The sequence below is a fragment of the Amia ocellicauda genome, chromosome 1 (genome assembly GCF_036373705.1).
Source record: "Amia ocellicauda isolate fAmiCal2 chromosome 1, fAmiCal2.hap1, whole genome shotgun sequence".
Classification (NCBI taxonomy): domain Eukaryota; kingdom Metazoa; phylum Chordata; class Actinopteri; order Amiiformes; family Amiidae; genus Amia; species Amia ocellicauda.
In genome coordinates, this window is record NC_089850.1 from 63933837 (window position 1) to 63956527 (window position 22691).

Sequence of the window (22691 nt, forward strand, 5' to 3'; positions counted from 1 at the left end):
TATATTATTAGTCTGTCTCCGTTTTTAGTCTATCGACGCTTTTCTGGCAGAACCGACACATGGCTTCTGTTTTGTTCTTTTTATTTTCTTGCAGTCAATCTTTATATTCCTTCTTCTTAAGCCATGTCCAATTTAAATTACATCTTCCAGACATTTTGAAACATTCAATAGCTTATCCTAACAGACAAACTATACGTGATTTTGCACACTTTACTCACGCTCAACAACTGAAAATTTCTTGACTCATCAGAATTTCACGCAGTTTTGTGCAGTTCTACTAGCGTATAGTCACCCGAGATCATTCAACCCTCTGACCAACCAATAAGCACTCAGGAGCTGTGAGGTTTTTAACTTTCTTTTCCTGGTCAAAGATGGACTCAAACCCGCACTGAGCGACACACATTATAACCTTTCAGAGGCAGGGTCTCTATTTTATGAAGGACCCAGCAGAGTGAGTTTGTGATTGTTCTGATAATAAAATGCATTCATCAACAAAGGCTGTTTTTGAGCATTGAAAGGCTGTTTTGGGGGTTTGAAAGAGATTAGCTACACTCTTGCTAATTTGGTTCATGTCTCAGACATTAACAGTTTCATAAAATTATTAAGAGTCGCATTTCTTCTAAAGTGCTCGTCCTGCGTCAGAAAGTAATATAAAGTCTGTTGGTGCTTAACAGTTTCCACACTGCTTTAATGAAAATTAGCATCGCTCAGATTTAAACGGTCTATTTTATTGATAATTTCTCCGCGACTGGAAAGAATCTGACCAATCAGAAGTGACGTCAACCCACGTGGAAACACAAACAGTATACGCATGCACCCCAGAACAAACAGCGTGGATGATGAGAAGCAATTTCCATTACTATATCATTGTAAATTAAAAGACAAACAAATCCATTCAAAAGACAATGTTGTTTAATCTTTTTATGTTCATACAAATATGTACACGTTTGCTGAAAATAAAAACAGTTGAAAGTGAGAGGACGTTTCTTTTTTTGCTGAGAATATATACAGCTCTGGAAAAAATTAAGAGACCACTCCAAGTTCAGAAATCAATGTTAAGTGGTCTCTTAATTTTTTCCAGAGCTGTATACACACCGATCAACCATAACATTATGAGCACTGACAGGTGAAGTGAATAACACTGATAATCACGTTATCATGGCACCTGTCAGTGGGTGGGATATATTAGGCAGCAAGTGAACATTTTGTCCTCAAAGTTGATGTGTTAGAAGCAGGAAAAATGGGCAGCGTAAGGATCTGAGCGACTTTGACAAGGGCCAGATTGTGATGGCTAGACGACTGGGTCACAGCATCTCCAAAACTGCAGCTCTTGTGGGGTGTTCCCAGTGCGTCTGTTCCTCAGGGGCGAGGGACTTGAGGGGGGTGCTGTGTAGCGATCCTGGCCAGTGTCTGTGTGTATGTGCCAGTAGGGCAGCCCAAAGGTGGGGGGAGGGTGTAAAAGTGTGTATGCAGCGTGGGTGAGTCAGTTCGGGAACCCTGTCTGTCTGTCTATTTGTATGTGCATGAGTGTGAATGTGTGTTACATGTGGGGTGTTGTGTGTTGGGTTAGGGAGGGATGTTTGTGGGTATTTGTGTCTGTGTGGTTCCCCCCGTCTCCGGGTGGTACAGCTGGACAGCGGTGATTGGCCGGGAGGGAGTCACCAGATAGACGGATATATAAGGGTGAAGAACCCAGTCTTGATGCACAGATGATAACATGTATTTATTTAACATGCCAGGCCTGCGAGGGCCCAACATGGAAGCTTCCCACCTCAGTAGGGACTCTCACTGAACAGCAGAAGTTTATAGCATTTATAGAAAAGCATGACATGTGGTTCTGTGGGCAGGGGCCCGTCATGTGATCCCAAGAGGTGTTGCCTTGAGATCAGGTCCCTGACCTGTGGAATTTTTGTTGTTGTCTTCCTTGAGGAAAGTGTTGAATGGAGTAACCAGATTGTTTCCTCTGGTCTGATGAATCATGTTTTCTTTTACATCATGTGGATGGCCGGGTGCGTGTGTGTCGCTTACCGGGAGAACACATGGCACGAGGATGCAAGAAGGCTCTCCGGCGTTGGCAGTGTGATGCTTTGGGCAATGTTCTGCTGGGAAACCTTGGGTCCTGCCATTCATGTGGATGTTACTTTGACACGTACCACCTACCTTAGCATTGTTGCAGACCATGTACACCATTTCATGGAAACAGTATCCCCTGATGGAATTGGCATCTTTCAGCAGGATAATGCGCCCTGCCACAAAGCAAAAATGGTTCAGGAATGGTTTGAGGAACACAACAACAAGTTCCAGGTGTTGACTTGGCCTCCAATTTCCCCAGATCTCAATCCAATCGAGCATCTGTGGGATGTGCTGGACAAACAAGTCCGATCCATGGAAGCCCCACCTCTCAACTTACAGGACTTAAAGGATCTGCTGCACAGCTGCATCACAGCACACCTTCAGAGGTCTAGTGGAGTCCATGCCTCGATGGGTCAGGGCTGTTTTGATGGCAAAAGGTGGACCTACAATATTAGGCAGGTGGTCATAATGTTATGGCTGATCGGTGTAGACTTAAACTCTGTTAGCCTGTGGGTGAAGCTATGGCAGGTGACAGGTTATGCGCTGTGCCAGAGCTACAGCTGGGAGAGCAGAGGACGCAGGGAGAGGGAGAGACAGTTGGGTGTCACATCTGGATTAGTTTGTTTTACATTGCTTGAACAATAAAAACTCTGATAACAATAATCATTTACTTATCTTACTCAAATTGCAGTGCTTGGTAAGCCTGGTGTGTGAACAAAAGCACTTTGTACCTGCTAGACTGAAGGCAGTGCGGGGGCCGCCACTACGTCACGTTCGTATCAAAGCCTCATTTTGAAATCCAAAATGGCGCTGACCATAGCGAGAAAAATTAGCCAAAACGCGACATTTCTTTAAAATGGAAAATATCCTGGGTCAGACGTCTAGTGGTATGTAATTGTAATATATATAGCCAACAGAATTTAAATTAAAAAACTGGGGTGCAGTTCCCCTTTAAGCATGGAGTTTGCATCATCAGTAGTTCAATATCTGGGTCTGTTTCAGATGCATTTGTTACTAACGGCGACGGTTCTGTGACACCTGATTTTAATTCTTAATTTTTTATTTTTTATTTCACCCTTAAAGACAGTGGTGGGCAACCTGCGGCCCAAAGTACATCCACTTGCGGCCCACGACCCCCACCCCCGACCCCCCAAAGTTAAAAAAATTAAGAATAAAGTAGTATATTTATGACAACTGCTTATTTTGAATCAATGTGTTACTCCTTTAATACATTGTTGATATGTATGTATTGCATTTATTTATATTTTTAAATTAAAATGCTGCTTTAGGAGGACAGAAGTAACCTTGTTTTTACAAACTTTTTGACATATAGTTGTGTTACATAAGAACATAAGAAAGTGTAACTAAATGATCAAGGGTCCTATCCAGTTTGTTTTTGAATGTTCCCAAATTGTTTCTTCAGCCACATCGCTGATGGTTTAATGTGGTCGATGCCTTTCATGATTTTGAAGACTTGGATCAAGTCCCCACGTAGTCTCCTCTCTTCCAGGGTGAAAAGGTTCAGTTCCTCAGTCTCTCAGTAGGACATTCCCTTCAGACCTGGAATAAGTCTGGTTGCTCTCCTCTGAACTGCCTCTAGAGCAGCGATAACTTTCTTGAAGTGTGGAGCCCAGAACTGTCCACAGTGTCCAGATGAGCTCTAACTAGTGCATTGTACAGTCTGAACATCACTGCCCTTGTTCTCAATTCTACACTTTTGACAATATACCTTAACATTGTGTTTGCCTTTTTTATTGCTTCCCCACATTGCTTGGATGGAGAAAGTGAGGAGTCCACATAGACTCCTAGGTCTTTCTCATGCATTACTTCATCTAGTTCTATTCCTCCCATAGTGTAATTATAGTGGATATTTTTGTTACCTGCATGTATTACCTTGCACTTGTCCAAATTGAATTTCATCTGCCAGGTGTTGGCCCACAACCCCTATTTTAGTATCATCTGCACATTTTGCTAACCATCCCAGAGTCCAGATCATTAATATAGATTAGAAACAGCACAGGCCCTAGTACTGATCCCTGTGGAACTCCACTAACAACCTCACTCCAGTTAGAAGCCAGTTAGTAATGTCTAACACACAGTTCATCCAGATTAAAAAACACTTAATAAGATGGACGTGTGCTTTTCTGGGCAGTGTGGGGGCTCTACAGAGCCATGGGGATTTCCAGGCAGGTCTCTACTTCTTGATGGGCTTCCCTGTCTTCCTGGGCAGCAGCACCAAGTCTTCAGACAGGAATGCCAGCCTGAAGAGAGTCAGAGGGCACGACTGGACAGCTCAGAGCCCCAGCTCTCTCCCGTCCGTATTGACACCTGGATGAACGGATGAGGTGAGGCAGACAATACTGTTTTATTGTTTATAGTATTTTACATTTTTCAAATAAAAACAATTCAAATTTTTAATACTTATGATTAAAAACTTTTTAAAATCAATTCTTAAAATCACTTAAAATTTTTAAAATCTTTGTGATTTAACAAAATCAAAAACAAAAAACTTAACTTTAAATAAACAAGTGCACAAAACAACAAAACAAACGTGATTAAAGCAAAACTGCTAACCAACATAAAAGTCAAATACATTGAAAATAACTGAAAATGCATTGGACAAAATAAAGAAACAATTAAAAAGGTAAAAATAAAAAACAAACAAAAAAGGTCCAATGCATTTAAAATTAAATCCAAAACGGACAATGTATTTGACAAAAAAAAAAAATAGAACAAAGCTAAACCAAAAAAACCCTAAACAATTAGTGATTTAAAAACAACTAAATCTTTAAAAACAGTTAAGATTCATTTTAAAAGTCATTTTAAAAACAATCATCCATAAAATGGTTAAAAGATCTTGGACTCGGGCTCCAGCAGGGGGAACTGACCGTCCCCGGAGGTGGGTCCCATCATGGGATCCTGAGCTCCCCCAGATCTTGTATATGCCAGTTCTTATAGACTTCCTCCTTGCCCCTCTGATGGACCTCCAGATTGACTCTCACTAGCACCATGCCCCTCCGCGCGATGACAATCGGGTCCAGCTCCTGCTTATTGATATTCCGTCCCTCCCTCAGGGCCTGCTTCACTGCGCAGACGACACGCCACCAGCACCTCAGGGTGGAAGATGTTAATCCCCTGGCAGGACCATATAAGATCTGCTGGGCGGTCGCCCGCACAGGAACGGCAAACCTGTGGAGGAACGGAGAAAACAGGAGCCAGACCCTGTAGGCGGAGGGGCACTCTCTAAAGATGTGAGCCTCCGTCTCCTTCCCCAGGCAACCCTTATAGGGGCAGGTGTCATAAGGGGCTAGGCCCCTTCTGTGCATGAACACTCGGGTGGCGAGACACCGACTCACAGCCATCCAGGAGACATCTTTCTGCGTATTCGTGAGGCAAACGTGCGTAGCGTTAGCCCAGATAAACCGGCAGGTTTCGGGAGGGAAATCTTCTATCCGGCTTGTCTCCTGGGTAGATCTCATCTTGCTACAGATGGTCTTATAATCCCAGGAGGCCAGCACGACTTTATGGAGGCCTACTTCGAGCGCAAAGGCTCGGAGCTCCCTGTAGAACGGCGGGGGATCCCACGAGTGCGGCCTGGTGTTATCCATGGCGCAGAGGCCGAATGGTCTCAGGCTGCTGGCAAAATAAAAGCGGTTCATGAAACTCAATTTCTTGCCAGCAGCCTGGATGTTCTTGACCACATAGGCCAGCCCCTGCGCCTTTATCAGCCGCACAACGTCCGGGACCCCCCTGCCTCCATCCAGGGTACCCTTCACCATCTGCACTCTTTTCAGCCTCTACATTTTGCTCCCCCAGACAAACCGAAATATAATTCGGGTCACTAATTTTGCGATGACCTTGTCTGGGGAAGATCATTCCTACGTAGAGGAGTATCGGGAAGAGGATGGCCTTTACGACCAGCACCTTACCAGCCATCGTCAAGGTCCTTGTGCTCCAGCCGTGGATCTTCTTTTGGACCTTAGATAAGGCCTCCTCCCAGCTCCGGGTGCCCGTGTTGGTCCCGTCGATCGTGATCCCCAGAACCTTGATAAACGGCTTCACAGGGAACACGATCGGCGGGCCCCGGCCGACAGGCCATGCCCTGGAGAGGTAGACCTCGCTCTTGGCCTTGTTGACAGCGGCCCCCGTCACCCTGCAGAAGCCGTCCAGCAGTTCCTCGACCCTGGCCACGGACGGAGCGTCCGTGCAAACCACGGCCACATCGTCCATGTAGGCCAGGGCCTTCAGTTGCTCTCCACCGGAACCCGGGAGATGGAAACCTGTCACCCGAACATCCCGGCGGATCGCCTGCATGAACGGCTCCAGACAGAGGACGTACAACAGGGCCGACAGGGGACAACCCTGCCGGACCCCCGACCTGACCGGAAATGGTTCGGTCAGGTGGCGGTTCACAAGGACCCTGCTGCTTAGACCGCTGTAAATGATCTTAACCCATTTCCTCAGGCCATGAGCGAGACGCATCCTCTCCATGACGAGCTGCAGGTATTCGTGGCCCACTCTGTCGAAGGCTTTCTCCTGGTCCAAGCTGATTAGGACCAGGGGAAGCCCTCTCTCGTTCGAGTAGGCCACGACATCCCTGAGCAGCATGGCGTTGTCGGCCGCCGATCTCCCCCGGGCACCACAGACCTGGTCGGGACCCACGACTTGAGGGAGTGGCAGCTGCAGCCGGAGCGTCAGTGCTTTGGCCAGTATCTTGTAGTCGGTGCACAGGAGGCTGACCGGCCGCCAGTTCCTCAGATCTTTTTGGTCTCCCTTCTTGTGAAGAAGGGAGAGGATACTCTTCTTCATAGAAGGGGCCAATCTACCCTCTCTGTACATCGACCCCAAGACCTGGGCCAGATCTTCTTTGAGCACCTCCCAAAAGATCTTATAGAACTCAGCAGGGATCCCATCGGGATCCGGTGTCCTTCCAGAGTTAAGACTCTTTATCACCTGGGAGAGTTCAGTGGTGGTGATCTCTGGATCCTCCTCCTCCTCCTCCTCCTCGTCCCCCTCATTGCAGGACTCCAACAGGGACAGAAAGTGATGGATCAGATTTTGATCCACCACCTTCTGATCATACAACTCCCTGTAGAAATCCCGCACCACTGTCTCAACAGCCTCTCTGCCCTCCACCTCTTGACCCGAGGAGTCGATCATGGAGGACATTGCAGGCCGCCTCTCCTTCGTTTTCTTGAAGAAGCGGCTGCATTTCTCATCGTCCTCCATGATGTGGACCCTGGAAAGGACCTTGATCTTCTCTTGCTCCTCCCGATAGAGGGCGGAGAGACTCAGTTTGACCCGAGCCACCTCCTCAGCTAGGTCGAAGCCTCTGAGCTGTAAGAGACTTAGGCGCTGGAGGCGGGCGTTTAGATGGGAATATCTCGCCCGCTTCTCACGAGCTTTCCGTTTCCCCAGCTGAATGAAGTAGCCCTTGGTCCTTTTCTTCACCATCTCCCACCACTCTATGGGAGAATCAAAAAGGTCCTTCAGGGTCCTCCACTCCTCGAGGCGTCTGCTAAAGGTCTTAATAACACGAGGGTCATCGAGCAGGGAGGTGTTGAGCTTCCAGACCCCAGGCCCCGACTCCCGTGTGCTCGGGATGAGCACCTCTGTCGTCAGGAGCCTGTGGTCTGAAAAGAAGACCGCCTCCGAAGACATGGCGGTCCTCTCCAGTGGCTTACTGAAGAGGACGAGATCTATCCTGGAGAAGGAGGAGCCAGAAGAACTCACCCAGGTGAACAAGGGGACCAGGCAGACAATAGCCAAGGAGGGAGGGCTGCACATCAACGCATGTCTTGATAAAAGCACACTGGAGCTTCAGGTGCTGCTCTTTTATTCCCTCCTACCTGCTGCTCATTGGTCAACAGCGCAATGTTGCACTAGCTTATCACATGCCAGTATTACAACATTGAGCTCATGCAGTTCCCAGCCAATCACAGCGCAGGGCTGTTCAATCACAGGGCGAGAAGGAAGCAGGAAAGGGACTCCGAATGGACGATGCCACCCCGTGGTCGGTTGTAAAAATGCACCCTTAAAGCTGATATTATTATAATGGGTTCAAATTCCACACAGATGACATTCTTTACTGGAACTGAACGTTCACAAACTCAAATACTGATATTCTTCCAATACCCATCAGCACAGCAATACAGTGGAGACCGCTTATAGCGATCACATCCGTCCAGGTCAAATTGATCGCTATAAGAGGATGATCGTTATAACCAATTTTTTTATTTTATTTTTATTTCTCATGCAGATTACCATTTCATTAACATTTATATATTTATTACATGAATATAAAGTAATGAAACGGACAGCTTCAGTATTAACTGAATTTAATTGACTTTCAAAATACGTCAGTAGTGTAAATAGGCTAGGCTAAGCCACGGCTTGCCGGTGGTTTCAGTGCATTTCAAATAAAATAAATAAACTGTAGGCTATCAGTGCCTAACTGGTAGCAGAGTTTGAAAACAAAAGTAATCATAAAATATTCTGATCTGTCAAAAAATAAAAACTGCATAACAATAGGTAGCCTACAAAAAAAATAGGCTACCTCTGGTATGTGTGTCAGCTCTGTGCCGCCTGGAAAAGTAATTTCTCCATATGTTGAAATGTATGAAAAGACCCAAAATGAACACTATAAGCGAATAATTTAAACAGCATTTGTATAAGAACGATTCCGTCCCAAGATTTTTGATCCATATAGCGGTTGATCGCTATAAGCGGTCTCCACTGTAATATAATTACACTCACACCAATGCCATTACTAGTACACTCCTGCACTAAAGGTACTCATGCTAAAGAACAGAATCACAGCACAGGGTTTTACATTTCCATTAGAAGTTTTTAATTTATTATTCAAAACACAAAACAAAACAAAAACTCAAGATTAAGAATGAATCAACAGAGAGGAATGCAGTAGCGCTCAGTCCTGGTCTGGGCAACGGCCAGCCCTCAGTCAGACAGCCTTCGTTAGCGACATTACAGCCGTTAACGAGCGGCTCCTGATCGAGCGGCCTTCCGCGGGTCTCCAGGGCCCAGCCAGGGGCCCAATAGAAAACCTTCATTACAGCGTTTAGAGACGATTGGTCAAATGTCAATGAGACAGATCCTCAGGAGAAAGGGTCCAATCCACCTGTCTGCCTGTCTCTCCCAGTCTCTGAGTCTCTGAGTGTCTCATCTCTGTCTGCCTGTCTCTGATTTAAGCTGTTTTCACACAACACCATCTAATCCCAGGCTGAGTGGCCCCTGGGGGACCCCCTGAGTTCAGCTCTGCTTGCGTTCACACTGGCCCTGCGCTACAACACAGGGTTGCGATTATCAGCCCAGGCCAAGCGCAGCGGGAGAGAGCACTGACAGGCTCTTCGCTCTGTGCCCGACTGACTGCGACTGTGATCTTTAACTTCTTATGATCTTGTTTCAGCTCTCGTGTGAACTCTTATAAATGCCGTTTTGTTCCCTCCGTCTCTCACACTTTTTATGTACATTGACCCTTGACCCCGACATTCCTTTGCGTCCCCCTGTTCCCTCACATGACCGTGTTTCACCCCGGGGTGAGGCTCCGTCCCGGGTGTCAATCTCAGCCCTGGTCTCTACACGGCGAGTCCACCTGGCGTCAGAGTCTCGTCTCGGGGTGACAGTGACAATGTGAAAGCACTTGGATTCTCGGCCCAGGTTTGACAGTCTAGTGTGAAAGCAGTTTTATTGTCTCGCTGTGTGCATCAGTCTCGGTCTGTCTCTCTGTCTGTGTCTGTGTCTGTGTCCGTCTCTGTCTCTGTCTCAGCAGCAGTAGTAGTAGTAGAAAAGCTTCCCTCTGTCCCTCCATGTCTCCCTCTCTGTGTGTCAGTCAGTGATGGACTCTGGATCAGAGGCGCTGCGCTCCGTGGACTCAAACACTGACCAGATCTGTACGGTCAAAATGTAAAGTGCGGTGTAGTTAAGTATGGCATGGTATAGTGTAGTACAGTGTAGTAAAGTATAGTACATGATAATATAGCAACACAGTAATATATCTGAAGGACAGACAGACAGACAGGGTTTAAATAATATGAAACACTATTGAGTTAGTATCCTCTCTCTCATTTTCAGTGTCTCTCTCTCAGCAGGACAGCGATGACGGCTGGGTCAGAAGCGAGTGACTCTCACTGCAGAGTCTCCCACGATCACCCGTGCCATGGAGGGGTGGACCTGAGAGAGGGGGAGGAAATATTGACATACTGAGACATGGAAACACACAGACAAACAGAGACAAAGATAGTCACAAAGAGACAGAGAGACACAGACACACAGACAGAGACAAAGAGACAGAGACTCAGAGAGACATAGAGAGACAGAGACAAAGACACACACAGGAATAGAGACACACACAAGAGACACGGAGACAGACAGACAGAGACAAAGATACACACACAGACACACATGAGAGACACGGAGACAGACAGACTCAGACAAAGACACACAGAGACAGAGAGAGACACAGACAGACACAGAGACATCAGGCACATTCACACGACCATTTCTGATCCGGATCAGACGCATCAGTACATTTGATGCTGGCAGTGTGACGCTCGACCGGCTCCTGTCCCAGCATGCACTGTGGCGGCGTGTGTTTTAAAGGCAGGGGGCAGACAAACAGCCTTCACATCAGTGGAGCAGATAAGAGAGCACATCCCTGCTGCCCATATTATAAATAATACATTGTTAAAACTGACACTAAATGGCTTGTTACTTTATGTTAGCAAAAATGTACAATTGTATTGTGATTTTAATGCTTCAGTTGTGAAAGAATACGCAAGAGCGTTGGTATTGTTTGTTGGAGTAATTCATAACGAGACAAAGCCAGTGTTCGATGCAGCTCTGTGTGCTAAAGGATTAATTGAATATATACACATCATTCATTTTGTACTTACAAGCTAGTGTGTCTGCGGTTGTTTAAAGGCAGGCGGCAGATCTACACTGCGGCGCAGAGAAGTACTAAAAATTAAATATTGTGAAAATGATCACTAAATGGCTTGTTACTTTATGTTGGCATAACATATATAATTGAATTTTAATTTAAAATGCTTTGGCTGTTAAAAATAACTTATTTTATGTTAGCAAAAAATATCTGTATGTTTATTTAAAATGCTTCAGGTAAGATAAAATACACAAGTGCGTTGGTTTTACATGTTATAATAATTTGTAACGAGATAAAATGCCAGTTTGTGATACAGCTCTGTGTGCTAAAGGACTAATTGAATGCATGCATATCATTAATGTTGGACTTGGTGCTGTGTGCATACGAGACCCCTGTGGCGCTGAAAGTTGATCCTGATCAGATGGCCGTGTAAACGCAACACCACTGATCCCGATCCAATGTACCGATGCATTTGATCCGGATCAGAAATTGCCATGTAAAAGCACCTACAGACACACCCAGGGAGACAGAGACACACACACACTCAGACACACAGAGACACACACAGCGACACAGTGGAAATGGGTGTCATCCCCGTCCCCCTTGGCTGGACACCACAGCACACGCACCTGCGCCTGCAGAGGCCCGTAGGGCACCAGCTCCCCGTCCACAGTCAGCGTGCCACGGGCGCTGAGCGGCTGCAGCCGGAACGCCACGGCAGGCAGGTAGGACACGAAGGGCGAGGGCGGAGCAGGGTAGGGGCAGGCTGCAGAGGGCGCGGGCGCAGCGCCTCTCTCCATGGCCAGCAGCAGTCGCAGCAGGGCAGCGCGCGAGATCCCCCCGCGCACCAGGGTAAGGTGGATCAGCCCGTCATCGGGTGCGGCCTGGGGGGACGCCAGCAGGTCCGCGCCCAGGTGGGTCTGGTACAGTGCCAGCACCAGCACGAACTCCCCCTCCACGGACACCCAGCCCTGGGGGGGCAGCGGCTGGTCCAGGGGCGGCAGGAGGGAGTCTGTGGGCGGTGGGGAGGGCACCTTGGGCCGGCGGAGCGGGGCGGGAGGGGGAGGGTCAGGGGTGGAAGGGGAGAGAGCGCGAGGGAGAGGGGGCCGGTGGGGCTCAGGGGGGGTGGGGTCAGGGTGCGCAGGGGCCGGGCAGGGGGCAGGGGGCGACGGGGACGGGGGGCTTCTGTGGGGGTGGGCGTGCGGCTCAGGCAGGTCGAAGGTGAAGGAAGGAGAGGGGGAGCGCAGAGAGGGAGAGGGGGAGGGTGAGTCGGTGGTGGCGGTGGCGGGAGCGGGGGGCGGCGGCAGGGAGTCGCAGGAGGACAGGGGGAAGGGAAGAGAGAGGGAGAGGGAGAGGGCGGGGTGGGAGGGAGCGGCGACGGGGGGGGAGAGGGTGATCTCGGGGGTGGCGACCGAGAGTGAGGGAGAGAGAGGTGACCTGGCCTCGTCCTCCTCCACTTCCTCGTCCTCCTGCGGTGGTACGGTCCGGCCGCACTCTGGCTCGCCCCCTGCTGTCAGCTTAACGGCCTCCGGGGAGTTTGGGGCGGGAGGTGGCGTGGCCGGGGCGGCGCCTCCCTGTGCACTCTGATTGGCCACCCCCAATGCGCCCTCCCTCTCGCCCTCTGCCTCGCCCTCCTTGTCCTCCGCCAGGCTGCTGGTGCGCACCACCCCCGCGTCCCGGCTTTCCCTGCGGCGCCGGCCGCCCCGCTCCCGCTCCTCGCGCTCCTGCCGCTCCTGCTGCTCCCTCTCCCTGCGGCGCTTGGTCTCACGTGCCCGCTGCCGCTCGCGCTGCCCCTTGCCCGCCCCCCTGCCCTGCTCCCTCTCCTCACGCGCCCGCTCCCTCCCCAGGCTCCTCTGCTCGCTCAGGCCCATGTCGGACACGGTGCGGCTCAGCGGCTGGTGGAAGAATCCGCCTAGCCCCTCGGTGATGCTCCGGGAAAGCGGGCGGGGGGGCGGTGCGGCGAAGGCGTGGCCGGAGGAGGGGGCGGCGGTGGCAGCGGAGGGGGGCAGGTAGGACAGCCGGCCCCGGTAGGTACGCAGGGAGGCCAGGCGCACCAGCGTGCCCAGCGTGAAGCGCACAGAGCCCAGGCTGCGGAAGCGCTCGCTCTCGATGTCCACGTCCGACACGAAGCCCCAGGCCACGGACAGGAAGGAGAAGAGCCGGGGCAGTGGGGCAGGGGAGGGCGCGGGGGCGCCGGCGGGTGTGCCATTGCGCTCGCACTCATCCCCGCGGCCGTTGGCTGTCTCCTGCGGCTTCTTGCTTAGCTTCTTCCGCGACACCGGCCTGAACTTCAGCCCCGACAGCGAGCCGGAGCGCGGCCGGTCGCTGGCAGGGGGAGGGGGGGGCAGGGGGGCACTGCTACCACTACTCGTCGTCACGGAGACCAGGTCCATGGGCCGCACCCCCCCCCGGCAGAGCAGGAAGCAGCAGTTCAGGAGGAGGGACTCGCGAAGACACATGTCAAACCTTGAGAGAGAAAGTCAGTGCGTCAGTCAGTGCGTCAGTCAGTCAGTGTGTCAGTGAGTCAGTCAGTCAGTGTGTCAGTCAGTCACTCAGTGGTCAGCGTTACCCAGCCAGGTGGTTGAGCGCTCCGGCCAGCGCGTTCCCGGAGCCACAGGGCAGAACGCCCAGTGGAGTGCGAATCGCCTCACGCCAGTCCGGCCTGGACATCAGCCCATTGACCACCTGGGGGGGGGGGAGAGAGAGAGAGAGAGAGAGAGGTTCATGTAAACATACTGACTGACTGACTGATTAGGCCAGGCGTGTCCACTTTTTACGGCCTGTTTGTACGTTTATAAAGTTGGGCTACAGACCTGCTAGAGTCACTGGACAACCCAATCTCACATTCACAGGCTAACTTTAGGCATTGCTGTTTTCTGGCATCTGACTGGTTACTTGCCTTTAAGAGGCAAGACAGATGTGACGTGCCTGATAGAGGACACAGCCACATACGCTCATGTCCTGTTGCTGTCCAGGGGAACAAAGCTCCTGCCGATCGGCAATTGGATCCGATACACAAGCAGTGTGACGACACAATAAGCTGCCAACAGCTGCTGCCTGGCGCTCAGTTCCCCCTGCAGCTTGGACCTGACCCGGTGCCCTCACTGGACCCCACGCACACAGGAGGCTCAGGCTGGACGGACATCTGCGAGATGTCAAGTGGCCCGAGAAGCAGCTTGCCTGACTCCCATCTGTGCGACTCTGTGTGATGCGACCAGCTCATCACCACACTCTTAACGACATGCTCGGCCGAGTGCCAGCTGCACTGCTCACATGAGTGTGGCACCAGTGGGTCGATATTCCCCCTGATGAGTGACCAGGCTGCGGTGAGGATCAGCCCTGTGCCCGTGTGTGATTAGTGGGCTCTTAGTTACATTCATATTTTGTCACTGTGATGTGCCGTACCAATATGGAAACTACCGTTTTGTTTTAAGCAGCAGTGGTTTCTCTCAGCTCCGGTTACAGATTCACTGCCAGACGGCTACTTTTTTCACTTCCCATTTAAAAAGTCAAGTTTTTCCAGCTAGAATGAACAATGTGCATCTCTTAGCGATCTACTGTCAGGACGGTCACCTGTGAGCCCCAGAGCAAGGGAAACACTGCGCCCGCCATGATGAGCAACTGCGCTACGCTCAAGTCTCCTGATACAGGCGGAGACATGCTCCTGCATCGCCCGTCTCTGGATTGACATGTCTGTAATGTAAGTAACGGCCGAATTCCAGCCTGACTGTTGTTTTCTGGCATATTAATGCATTGTATTCATGGCGCATCTAGGCTCTGTACTGTGCGGATAGCAAACGTGTTGCAGTTTATAAGTGTGGAACTGAGGATAGTCGATCTCCTGCAGCCGATCCCTTTCCCTCCATCGTAACACACACAATGGAGGCTCATTCCGTCCTGGTATCGCACCCACTGGCGACCTGCTGTGTCTCAAGGATGTGACGCCCATGGGGATCTGTATAGCCAGGGTAGCCCAGCGAAATGCGCTGAGAGAGCATTTATTCTCCTAATTCACATACTAGTAGGTTTCTTGGCAATTAGGCCTATTTTAAGATAACTGATGAAACATCTGATAAAGAGGGTGAGTCCTGACTGCATGAGAGGCAGGTCGGCCAGCAGCAGGCTCATGTGGCACTTCAGGGCCCACATATCATACAAACTGAATTATTAATGGAATTCATTGTATCGCTACAGGTCTTATTAGAAACATGTTTTATTTACATTATATTCCAGTGATTGTACTTTAATATCACAAGTAATTATTTGCTTTGATTTGTATGCGGCCTTGAAAACACTCAAACTTTCACATCTGGGCCTTTGAGAAAAAAAGATTGAACACCCCAGAACTAGTCAGTACAGACACAGACACGCGCACACACACAGAAACACAAAGACGCACACAGATACGCACGCACACACTGGCGCACACATACACACACGTGCACTGATTAACTGCATTTCTTTCCCTGTGTGTCCGTGTAAACAAGGTCACTGTCTCACAGCCTTGCTGTGCTGCAGTACTGTGCTATAGCTCAACCCTGATACCCAGAGGAACAGAGTCTGATAAGAACCAGTTTTCTCCAGTAAGTTGGGCTTGATACATCGTACAAACACCCCTTATATTAACCATTATGTATGCCTTAATTCTCCCCGGTTTGACTATATGGGTCTTCCTGAGCAGTTGTCAGGCAGAAACCGAATTCCTCTCATCACAGGACAGACATGTGGGTCCTGTTATCCGTCTCTCCTGTCTGGTCTGCATAAAAGTGCCTGTAGTTTGTAACTTCTCTAAGACAGATTGCCTCTTGAACCTCTTCCTTGCAGCTGCTTGTAATAAAAACTCTCTGGATTTCTACGACTCTTCACGCGCACACACACACACACACAAAAACACCAAGACACGCACACGCACACACAGATTCACACACAGACGCACGCACATAGACGCACGCACACACACACACACCTCGTGCAGCAGCCCGTCTCCGGACACAATGACGATGCCGTCCCACTCTGGCAGGCTGATCTCCCGGACAAGGTCTCGAGCGTGGTACTGTCTCTCTGAGAGAGAGAGGGAGAGGTTAATACAGCACAGTACAGACTGACACTAACAACACCCCGTTTCCACTAGCCACGTTTAGCTGCACCTGAGCGCGGCTGTGCCGGACCAGGGGGTTTCCATTAGGGCTCAGCTGCACCTCCGCCTGTGCCTGGACTAGTCTCAGCGGCACAGTTTCGCACATGTACCAGCTGAGTCCCACACGGGTCCGGGTCAGTACTGTGACGTCCTGACGCAGCGCGTCTGCACTCTGACATTGTAACTACAGTGATGGCGGCCACTCTCGATGCGAGAGATGTGCTAGAAACTTTTCCCAAGAAGGAATATGTGTGTTTACCTTGGGAAAGCGATTCATCTGGAGCAGTTATTAATGCACGGTGGAAAAGTGCCACACAGGATGAATTGCTTGGCACAGAAAGACATTTAATAGTGTTTGAAAAGATCATGAAAATCCTGCAGGAGAAAGGACTGCAGGACTGCAATACAATGTGCCATGACGAAATACATTCATTTTTTGTTATAAATACACGCAAACATGAAATATTCATCCTGGATGTCTTGTAAATTCTCTCAAAATGGTTTAAATGGCACGGTTTTTAGCTTCGCCCTGTTTACACTGTCTTAAAACTATTAAAATGTTTAAAACAGGCTAAATTTTATGTGATCAATCGCATGAAGAATCGTATATTTTAATTATATTTGTAATCTCTCGCTATCGCTATAACTATATGTTAATGGTAATCCAAGTATAGACGCTTTACCGACTGCAGAAATACAAACCCTACAACCTCACAAAATTGAGCGATTAATACAACTGCTCCATTCAATACGGTGTCAAAGGTGTTTTTAAAGGAACCCCATTCACAATAAAAGCTGATGCCCGCGATGTTATTGATGTGACTCTTTTATTTTGCACATTGATAAAGGTGGAGTATACCGAGAAAACATGCTAACACTGAATTTGTAGGAAAAGTTATGGATCCCAGAGTGTTGTAGCCGTATTTACATGTATGAGTTTTGCTTAAGAAACTGGCTGTGACTATCATACTGTGTATTTCATGGGACAGATTTAAACCCAGCGCACTGTATTTAATAATGCAACGCAGCTCATTCTCCCACAGATAAATAATAAGGCAGAATATCTGGATACTTAAATTAAGCTATATTGTTAATGTTAATTGGATCATGATACAGGGAGAAGTAACACGGTTATTTACGATGCGCTGGTAAACAAAATAAACGATGGAATTTTAAGTGATGTAATTTGTTTTCTATATTGTTTCACTGTGTCCCGGTTTCTTCGTTTGAATATCTGGTATAACCTATACTATAAGACTGTGTTAGATATCGAAAAAACATTTCAGACCAAAGTTTATTGCACTTTAATGTTAGCGGTATTTCAGCCTCCAGTTTAAAACACTAGCGTCCCAGGTGCGTTTTGACCTTTCATGTCTCACAGTCACTTCCTAGGGCAGCTGGACCCACAACAATGAGTGGAAACTCTGCCGGCACCATGTAGGTGCAGTTACAGCCCGGCCACACGGAGGCACGCCTGAACAGGACCAGGGTCAGGGGTATAACACTGAATGACTGACAGACACCACCACTGAGAGGACCACTCTGATTGGCTACCGGTCTGGATGAGGTTGTAGCTGATCCCCGCCTCCCGGATCATGGGCAGGATGTGGCTCTGGCACAGCTGCATGGCCTGGCCCCGCCCACTGAACGGGTTCACCAATAGCAGCAGCCGGCGGGGGCGGGGCAACAGGCTGCGGCAGAACTCTGTGGAGAGAGGGGGGGTTAGAAACTGTGCAGTAAAGGAAAACACAGAATAGGGCAGTACAGTATACTATAGTAAACTACACTACAGGACAGTACAGTATACTACAGTTTTACACACTATAGGTCAGTAGAGTATACTGCAGTATTACACACTATAGGACAGTACAGTATACTACAGTATTATTACACACTATAGGACAGTACAGTATACTGCAGTATTATTACACACTATAGGACAGTACAGTGTACTGCAGTATTATTACACACTATAGGACAGTACAGTGAGAGTTATTTATGTCTCTCTCTGTTCCTCCCTCTTTCTGGCAGTGAGAGATAAGAGTGTGTCAGGGAGCAGTACAGAGAAAGAGAGGGACACGTACTGACTGACGCACTTTCACACACTGTCGCACAGAGGCACTGATGCACTGATACACTGACACACACGTACACACTAACACACACTGACGCACTGACACATACAGTGAGGGAAAAAAGTATTTGATCCCCTGCTGATTTTGTACGTTTGCCCACTGACAAAGAAATGCTCAGTCTATAATTTTAATGGTAGGTGTATTTTAACAGTGAGAGACAGAATAACAACAAAAAAATCCAGAAAAACGCATCTCAAAAAAGTTATAAATTGATTTGCATGTTAATGAGGGAAATAAGTATTTGACCCCTTCGACTTAGTACTTGGTGGCAAAACCCTTGTTGGCAATCACAGACGTCAGACGTTTCTTGTAGTTGGCCACCAGGTTTGCACACATCTCAGGAGGGATTTTGTCCCACTCCTCTTTGCAGATCCTCTCCAAGTCATTAAGGTTTCGAGGCTGACGTTTGGCAACTCGAACCTTCAGCTCCCTCCACAGATTTTCTATGGGATTAAGGTCTGGAGACTGGCTAGGCCACTCCAGGACCTTAAATGTGCTTCTTCTTGAGCCACTCCTTTGTTGCCTTGGCTATGTGTTTTGGGTCATTGTCATGCTGGAATACCCATCCACAACCCATTTTCATGGCCCCGTCCATCGTCCCTTTGATGCGGTGCAGTTGTCCTGTCCCCTTAGCAGAAAAACACCCCCAAAGCATAATGTTTCCACCACCATGTTTGACAGTGAGGATGGTGTTCTTGGGGTCATTCCTCCTCCTCCAAACACGGCGAGTTGAGTTGATGCCAAAGAGCTCGATTTTGGTCTCATCTGACCAAAACACTTTTACCCAGTTCTCCTCTGAATCATTCAGATGTTCATTGGCAAACTTCAGACGGGCCTGTACCTGTGCTTTCTTGAGCAGGGGGACCTTGCGGGCGCTGCAGGATTTCAGTCCTTCACGGCGTAGTGTGTTACCAATTGTTTTCTTGTTGACTATGGTCCCAGCTGCCTTGAGATCATTAACAAGATCCTCCCGTGTAGTTCTGGGCTGATTCCTCACCGTTCTCATGATCATTGAAACTCCACGAGGTGAGATCTTGCATGGAGCCCCAGACCAAGGGAGACTGATAGTTATTTTGTGTTTCTTCCATTTGCGAATAATCGCATCAACTGTTGTCACCTTCTCACCAAGCTGCTTGGCGATGGTCTTGTAGCCCATTCCAGCCTTGTGTAGGTCTACAATCTTGACCCTGACATCCTTGGACAGCTCTTTGGTGTTGGCCATGGTGGAGAGTTTGGAATCTGATTGATTGCTTGCTTCTGTGGACAGGTGTCTTTTATACAGGTAACGAGCTGAGATTAGGAGAGTCCCTTTAAGAGAGTGCTCCTAATCTCAGCTCGTTACCTGTATAAAAGACACCTGGGAGCCAGAAATCTTGCTGATTGATAGGGGATCAAATACTTATTTCCCTCATTAACATGCAAATCAATTTATAACTTTTTAGAAATGCGTTTTTCTGGATTTTTTTGTTGTTATTCTGTCTCTCACTGTTAAAATACACCTACCATTAAAATTATAGACTGATCATGTCTTTGTCAGTGGGCAAACGTACAAAATCAGCAGGGGATCAAATACTTTTTCCCCTCACTGTACAGACACACTGATGCACGGACACACAGAGACACACTTTCACACAGTAGCGCACTGATGCACTGACCTGTGCTGGCGGAGACGGGCACCCCGGCCAGCAGGCACTGCACGGCAACAGCCCAGCGCTCGGCCTCGGGGCGCGCCTCGGCCAGGAAGGCCCGGACCTGCCTGCGGCGCGCCCCCCCCTGCCGGCGCCGGGGTGGGGGGTACCAGAACAGCAGCAGCAGCGGGGGGGCGGGGGCACGGGGGCACTGGCAGCCCACCAGCTCGCTCAGCGGGACGAGCAGCCGGGCGTCGCGGCCGGGCCGGGGCTGCAGCCGCTGCACGTGCAGGTGCTCGGAGGTCAGTGTCAGGGCGTAGCTGGGGGCAGCGGACGGGCCAGCAGGGGGAACCGGGGGCGGGGCTGGGTCGGGGGGTCCGGGGTCGTCACTGGGCTCCGTGTGCACCCCCCCGCCGCCCCCCCAGCCCCAGAACTGGGCGTGCAGGAGGGCCTCGCTGGGGGGCGCCTCGGGGGAGCGCATGCTGGGGGGGGTGGGGGAAAGACTGGACGGGCTGCTGTGTGTGGGGAGGTCAGTCAGCGTGTCAGACAGTGCGTCAGTGGGTCAGTGTGTCAGCGGGTCAGCCTCCAGTAGTGTAGTAGTTTCAGTTTCTCCCCAAACCCCTCGGGGCCTGAAAGAAGCAAAGATAAGGGGCAACAAATTATTGTTATGATTATGATTATGAATATTATTATTATGCTGCTGCCACATCGAGAGAGAGAGAGTCAGTCTTAAACTACTACAGCTACTCTTAGAACATAAGACCATAAGACAGTGTCCAGTTGAGAGGAGGCCATTCGCCCCATCGTGCTCGTTTGGTGTCCATTAATAACTAAGTTATCAAGGATCCTATCCAGTCTGTTTTTGAATGTTCCCAAATTGTCTCTTCAGCCACATCGCTGGGGAGTTTGTTCAGATTGTGACGCCTCTCTGTGTGAAGAAGTGTCTCCTGTTTTCTGTCTTGAATGCCTTGAAGCCCAATTTCCATTTATGTCCCGGGTGTGTGTGTCCCTGCTGATCTGGAAAAGCTCCTCTGGTTTGATAACATGAACAACAACACAACAATGGCAGAGTGTCAGGGCCGAGACTGTGAGGTCACCGCTGGGACACAATGGGAACGGTCGGGTCTGGGCAGTGCTGGCTCTGTCTCCAGGGCGGCGGCACATTGAGCCTCTGAGACCGCCGGGAGGGACAGGATCTGGCAGAGCACAATAGACTGACCCGTACAATGACCAACTGACCTCATATAGCCACACACTCTCACAGAGAGAGAGATTACACTGAAAGAATGGGGGAGGCAAAAGGAGAGGGAGAGGGAGATGGAGAGAGAGGGAGAAATATCTTATCTGCAATATATAGGAGATGAACAATGGACCTCAAGAGAGATAAAGAGAGAGATAAGAGAGAAAGAGAGCAGAGTGATAAATGGACAAGGCTGTGAGGATCAATAAAGGAGGGAGCAAAGGGAGGGGGGGGCAAAGGTGATCTATGAGAGAAGAAAAGGACAGAGTGATAATGTACAATACTGTAATGTAAAAACACGCACAGTACAGATGCACACACAGCACATACGCACAGTATACACACACAGTACAGACAGACAGACAGACAGACAGACACACACACACACACACAGTATAGTACAGACACACTACAGTACAGTACAGACACACAGTACAGACACACACACAGTACAGACAGACAGACAGACAGACACACACACACACACACACACAGTATAGTACAGACACACTACAGTACAGTACAGACACACAGTACAGACACACACACAGTACAGACAGACAGACACACACACACACACACACACACACACACACACACACACAGTATAGTACAGACACACTACAGTACAGTACAGACACACAGTACAGACACACACACACACACACACACACACACACACACACACAGTATAGTACAGACACAGTACAGTACAGACACACACAGTACAGTACAGTACAGGCACACACAAACACACACACACACACACACACACACAGTATAGTACAGTACAGAAACACACAGTACAGTACAGTATAGTATAGTATAGTACACACAGTACAGTACAGTACACACACAGAGAGAACAGTACAGAAATACACAGTACAGTACAGACAGACAGACACACACACACACAGTGCGAGGAACAGGCAGAGGGGCACACGGCCACTGTCGGTCCTATCCGTGCCCTGGGCCGCACGGACACTAATCCGCCATCCTGCTGTGGCCGAGCACACAAAACACGGAGGACCGAGCGGCTGAGCTCCGGCGAAACCCCGTTTCCCCTCGTTTACCTCATCGCCTCCGCTGGCCGCTCCGCATCGACCCAGGAACTGCGCCCACACTGGGGCGGGACGCGGCCCTCTGACTGACAGCCCACAGCAGCCAATCGCCAGAGTCGACTGGGAGTCGCTGCGGCTCAACCAGCCATTCAGCGCCGGGCTCGACGCCTGGGAGGCTTGTGATTGGCCAGCGCTCAGGAAGCCGGGTGCAGCGACGAGCCCAACATCCGCAGCGCTCTTCCGCCCTCACTTCCCCCAGTTATGGCTGTGCTCCTTTTCCGTTGTGCGCTGGCCTGGTTTCCGCCCCTCAGCCTCGCCAGCCTGTGCCTGCCATTGATATCATACACCTAGAGTTCCCTCTCTGTCTGTACGGTGCCGCTGTGGGAGATTTCAGCCCGCCATCTTGGGTGAGACCCCGCTGTGACAGCGCCGCTGCACGATCACAGCAGGGACATTTCATTTATTTGGCCGCAAGTAAAGCCTTTTTCAAAGCCCAGACAATGCACTGCAACACAACG

At 49.6% G+C, this 22691-nt stretch overlaps 1 protein-coding gene across 1 annotated transcript; it reads right to left on the reverse strand.

Annotated features, from left to right (window-relative positions):
• Positions 1 to 8899: 8899 nt before the first annotated feature.
• sphk2 (sphingosine kinase 2) lies at positions 8900 to 22271 on the reverse strand. The gene is made up of 7 exons (XM_066712787.1): positions 22186 to 22271; positions 19900 to 20501; positions 17664 to 17813; positions 15939 to 16033; positions 13542 to 13657; positions 11602 to 13438; positions 8900 to 10263 (listed from the first exon to the last, which is right to left on the reverse strand). The coding sequence occupies exons 2-7, from the start codon at positions 20351 to 20353 to the stop codon at positions 10201 to 10203; spliced, it is 2715 nt and encodes a 904-aa protein (XP_066568884.1). The 5' UTR covers positions 20354 to 20501; positions 22186 to 22271; the 3' UTR covers positions 8900 to 10200.
• Positions 22272 to 22691: the final 420 nt, after the last annotated feature.